This window comes from Montipora capricornis, chromosome 3 (assembly GCF_036669925.1).
Source record: "Montipora capricornis isolate CH-2021 chromosome 3, ASM3666992v2, whole genome shotgun sequence".
NCBI lineage: Eukaryota > Metazoa > Cnidaria > Anthozoa > Scleractinia > Acroporidae > Montipora > Montipora capricornis.
In genome coordinates, this window is record NC_090885.1 from 56,315,252 (window position 1) to 56,320,251 (window position 5,000).

Consider the following 5,000-nt stretch of genomic DNA (forward strand, 5'->3'; position numbering starts at 1 on the left):
GCTTTGACATTACACTTCTGGTGGTATTGCTGCGAAATATATGTGGTTTGAGTCCTCCTGCCAGTACTGGAAGCTGGGGCAATCTTCCTCTTCCTGGTGATACAAGTCCTGAGGCAAACATAGCAAGAATCAAGTATTACAGAAACGAAGTCTATGCTCATGCCAGCCAAGCTTCTGTTAATGATGCAACATTCAATACGTTATGGCAGGATATAAGTCATGCACTGCTATCCCTTAGATCTGGAACAACTTATACCAGTGCGATCAGCCGACTGAAGACTGAGTGCATGGATCCTGATTTTGAGGAGCACTATCGAGAATTACTAAAGCAGTGGAAAAAGGATGATGATAACACCAAGGAGAAGCTTGATGAGCTAAAAGGTATGCTTGATCTCAAAGGAGTTAATGCCATTAGAAGTTGGTGAATTTAAGGTGTTTTGTGCATCTTGCCAATACATAGGGTTGTTCAGCTTTAAGAGAATTCTGCCTGCCAAGAGATGAAACAGGGAAAACTACAGAAAATGTTGACTTGCCTGCTATAATAATTATTATTTTTGCTAGAACCAAAACTGTACGAAAACAGATCTTTTTTTAAGACATGCAACTGCATTTCTTGCACTTAAAAGCTCAGTGAAAGGGGTGAAGTTAGTTTGCTCAAATCAACTCCTACAGTACCCTGGATGGCCCAGAGGTTTTTCTCTCTCAGAGCGACGGAACAGGCGAAGAAAAACTTCTGGTACAGGCCGTTGAGTTATTTGAGAAAGCCGGTCCAATGGGATGCTGTCATAGTCAGACTTTGACCCTAGCAATTCGATTGGTTTCATGAACTTGCCAGTTCTAACAAGTTCTCTGATTGGTTTAGCAACAGAAAGTAGTTCAAACGGGCTTTCAATTGCTGTCAACCAGATTTCTCTTGCCCACTCTGGCCATATGGCTATAATCGAAACGCTGCAAAGTTCCAGAAACCGGGGCTTTGAAGGCAGAAAAAGTTCAGTGGGTTCCACATTTTTTTGTTTTTTGTATAATATGTCAGCCAAAATTCAACTTCGGAAGTTGACATCCAAATTTCAAATTTGAGTTTTTATTTTTATATTCGACATCGAAGTTTTATACTGGGTGGGAATCTGGGTTTCATTTTGTGGTTTTTTTATTTTTATTTTTTTCCCGTGTCGGTAAAAGTCTTGCCTGCTAAGTGGTGTCTTTGTGCATAGAGTCTTCTGTGCGTATTTTGTTAGGTTTGAGGGGACTGTGGTAATGCGTAGATTTCCCTGGTGCACACAGGAGAACATTTAATTATTAAACCTGCAATGGCGTTGAAAGTCATTGTAACACGCATGGCGTTTTAGTGCATCTTTAAACAAAAGATTCCGTCAATTGGTTAAATAAGACAGGCGGTGAAAAATAAATGTCTGGAATCTTAAAAGTGAGGAGTAATGGACTTCGACAACAACTATCGCCCGTTGAGCCGAAATCAAAGTGACCTGTATTTCTAATATTTTACCAAGTGTGCTGTTATGTAGAACACTGAAGCCAAATGGAAAATTCTCTGCTAACTTATGGGTTCAACAAAGACAGAGAAGGAATTGAACACGTTAAGTCGACAGTGATCTCTGTTCTCTGCACAGTCTTCAGGTAAAAAAAAAATAATTGGAAATGTGACAGCCAAGAGTTTTTTGAAAGATTGCCTCTAATAGCAAATATGTTTGTTTCAAAAGGGTTGTCCTAAAAGCCGGAATCTGGAATCCGGAATCACAGGTCATTGTTTTACCAATGTTACCTGTTACCTATCCTCCGCGTGCCAGGTGGCACATAGGGCCTCCACAGAAGCTTTCCATGTCTGTCTGTTTACCGCAACGTCCCGCACCTCTTCCCACGAACCCCATCCTCCTTCTTTCATCTCCCTCTCAACGGTCCTTCTCCACGTTGTCTTTGGTCTCCCCCTCTTTCTTTTTCCCTCCGGTCTCCAATTTAACGCCGTCCTTGTATCGCTCGCTCTGTCCTGCCTTAGAATGTGGCCAATGAACTTCCATCTTCTTCTCTTTACTTCCTGACTCACTGGTGACATTTCCGCTCTGGCTAGTAACTCTTTGGTGGTGATGTGATCTTGCCAACGTATGTTGTGAATCTTCCGGAGGCATTTGTTTTGAAACACGTTGAGAACGTCATCATAGCTCTTGTTCATTTTCTAGGTCTCACATTCATACATCAATACAGGCAAGACGAGGGTCTTGTACAGTTTCATCTTCGTTCTCTTTGAGATGCTCCTGGAGTTCCAGATCTTAATTAGCCTAATATATGTCCCTCTTGCCTTTGAAAGTCTTTTCTGTAAATCCTCCATCCCACCTCCTTCTTTATTGACTTTGGCACCAAGATAGGTAAACTCTTCTACTTCTTTGATGTTTTTACCCACTATGCTGATAGGTACTTGATTCTTCGCATTGATTGGTATGACGTTGGTCTTGTCAAGGTTTATTTTTAGGCCGACCCTTTTGGCTTCCCTGTCCATTCTTGAGGTTTTCTCTTGCATTTGATTTCTTGACGAGGATAGTAATGCTACGTCATCTGCAAAATCTAGGTCATCCAGTTTTGTTGTTAGTCTCCATCTTATGCCGTTTTTCCCCTTGCCAACAGTTCTTCTCATTATCCAGTCCATCACTATAAGAAAGAGGAATCCAGACATGTTGCAGCCTTGTTTTACACCGGTCTTAATATTGAACCATTCACCTCTCTCTCCTTGGTTCTCTACAGCACATTGGAAATCCGCATAAAACAGCTGTATTATCCTTATGATCTTCTGGGGGATGCCGTACTTCCGCATGATAATCCATAGGCTGTCCCGGTGTACCGAGTCGAAAGCTTTCTCAAAATCTATAAAGTTCACATATATAGTTGCTTGCTCTATGATATTCCTCAGAATGAAGACTTGCTCTGTTGTTCCTCTCCCTTGCCTATAACCAGCTTGCTCCTGCCTGAGTCTTTTGTCTGCTCCACTTCTCACTCTGTCAATAACAATACGACCTAGAATTTTTTCAACTATGGACAATAGAGTTATGCCTCTTGAGTTTTTACTCTCCTTTAGGTTACCCTTCTTTGGTAATTTGATTATCAACCCTTTCCTCCAAGCCTCTGGAATAACCTCGAACTTCCATCAGGGGCACCCAACGTCAATTTTCGGAAAATATCTGTTCGGAGGACGATTTGAGATCTAGAATTTTCGGAATATTTGTTGTAAAATTTCTTGCTTGCCTGCCTCTCCTAGGATTTTCGAACATCTGAAAAATGGTATAATTGCCCATTTTTAACGGATTTTTACCCTAAAAAGGTCACCTAGAATTTTCGGGAGCCTTTTTTCTGGCTAAAATTTTCGAAATGGTAAGTTTTGATACCTAGAATTTTCGGATCACTAGACTTTCAGCTAGGAAATCCGAACAGATGAAAACTTTGTAGGGGATAAAAATATGCCTATATCTACCGTTTAAATACTAAAATACGTTTAATAATAATGCTAGTTTTAAGTGGTTTTGAACTACGTTCTCGTTGGGTGCCCCTGTTCCATATCTTCGACAACAGCTCGTGTATCTTTATTGTTGAGAATTCTGGCATGTACTAAAACCCGAAACACCGAAACGAAACCATCGGAACGAAACCATCGAAACACCGGAACGAAACCACCAAAACCACCGAAACAATGGAACGAAACCATCTAAACGAACCCACCGGAACACACGAAGCCACCGAAACAGCTATCGAAACAGGCAAAATGACCATGCAGATCGCGAGATTTTCTGAAATTCTTTCACTCGTGATGTAGTTTCACTGTAAGTAAAATTAGTCGCGTTGTTCAAAGTTATTCCCTTCTGCACAAGCTCACAATAGACTTAGTAAATTCGGTCTCCACCATTAACTATCTCTTCGAAATGAAAGTACATTTCAATAATACAATAATTTACAAATGCGTTAACATTCTTTTATCATAACTTTGTCGACACCCCGTATTTTTGTTTGTTGCCTTGGTCTTTGCACTGTTCCAACCTCGTTTTCACTTGCTCGCCGTGTGCGCATCATTGCTTGACATAGTTAATAAAGGAAAAATAATGAAATGAAAGAATCTTCTGGTGTGCTTCGGGAATCTGCAAAGATTGTGACTAAAGAGCAACTGAATCAGGAAACTTGAAGGAAACCATCAGACCATTCGAGAAACTATTCATGATACTGAGCGACAATCAGCCCGGAGGTCAAGTTTTATACTGCAATCGAGTCAGTTTCGATGGTTTTGTTCAAGTTTTTATAGCTGTTTCGTGTGTTCCGGTGGTTTCGTTTCGATGGTTTCGTTCCGTTGTTTCGGTGGTTTTGGTGGTTTTGTTCCGGTGTTTCGATGGTTTCGGCGGTTCCGCTTGCTTCGGTGGTTTCGTTCCGGTGTTTCGGGTTTTAGTACATGCCGAGAATTCTATGTCCGTCTTCAATAGCTCGGCGGTGATGTTATCGATGCCAGGTGCTTTCCCACTTTTCAATTTTCTAACTGCCTCCTTTACTTCGCCTAGTGTTGGCTCAGTGTCTGCGATCTCTATTGCTTCCTGGAAATCGATCTCTTCTTCGTCATCATCCATGATGGTTATTGGATTTTGTGGTGGTTCTCTGTTCAGTACCTCTTTGAAGTGTTCCGTCCATCGGTCTTGTATATCTTTTTTGTTGCCGAGGAGGTTTCCGTGCTTGTTCATCACCGAAGTGCTTTGACGACTCTGGCTGCCATTGCTAAGTGTCTTTGTTAGCAAGTACAGTGTTTTCATGTGTTGGCTTCGTGCAGCCTCTTCAGCTTGGCTAGCGATGTTGGTCAGCCACTTCTTTTTATCAGACTTGACGCTCCTTTTCACCTCCTTGTTCTTCGCAGCATATTTTGCTCTTAGTTGATTCTTCACCCTTTCTGAATGAGTGCTTAAAATCTTCTTGTTGATGGCATCCCGTTGATCTACTAGCTGCCATGACTCTCCGCTTATCCAAGG

At 41.5% G+C, this 5,000-nt stretch overlaps 1 protein-coding gene across 1 annotated transcript in view; it reads left to right on the plus strand.

Annotated features, from left to right (window-relative positions):
- Positions 1–5,000, plus strand: part of LOC138043453 (E3 ubiquitin-protein ligase DZIP3-like) — a 27,527-nt gene that overhangs the window by 9,361 nt on the left and 13,166 nt on the right. Inside the window, exon 4 of the mRNA XM_068889724.1 lies at positions 1–381. This exon is cut by the window's left edge and continues 270 nt beyond it. Within this exon, the coding sequence (XP_068745825.1) occupies positions 1–381 (381 nt within the window). The remainder of the gene's footprint in view (positions 382–5,000) is intronic.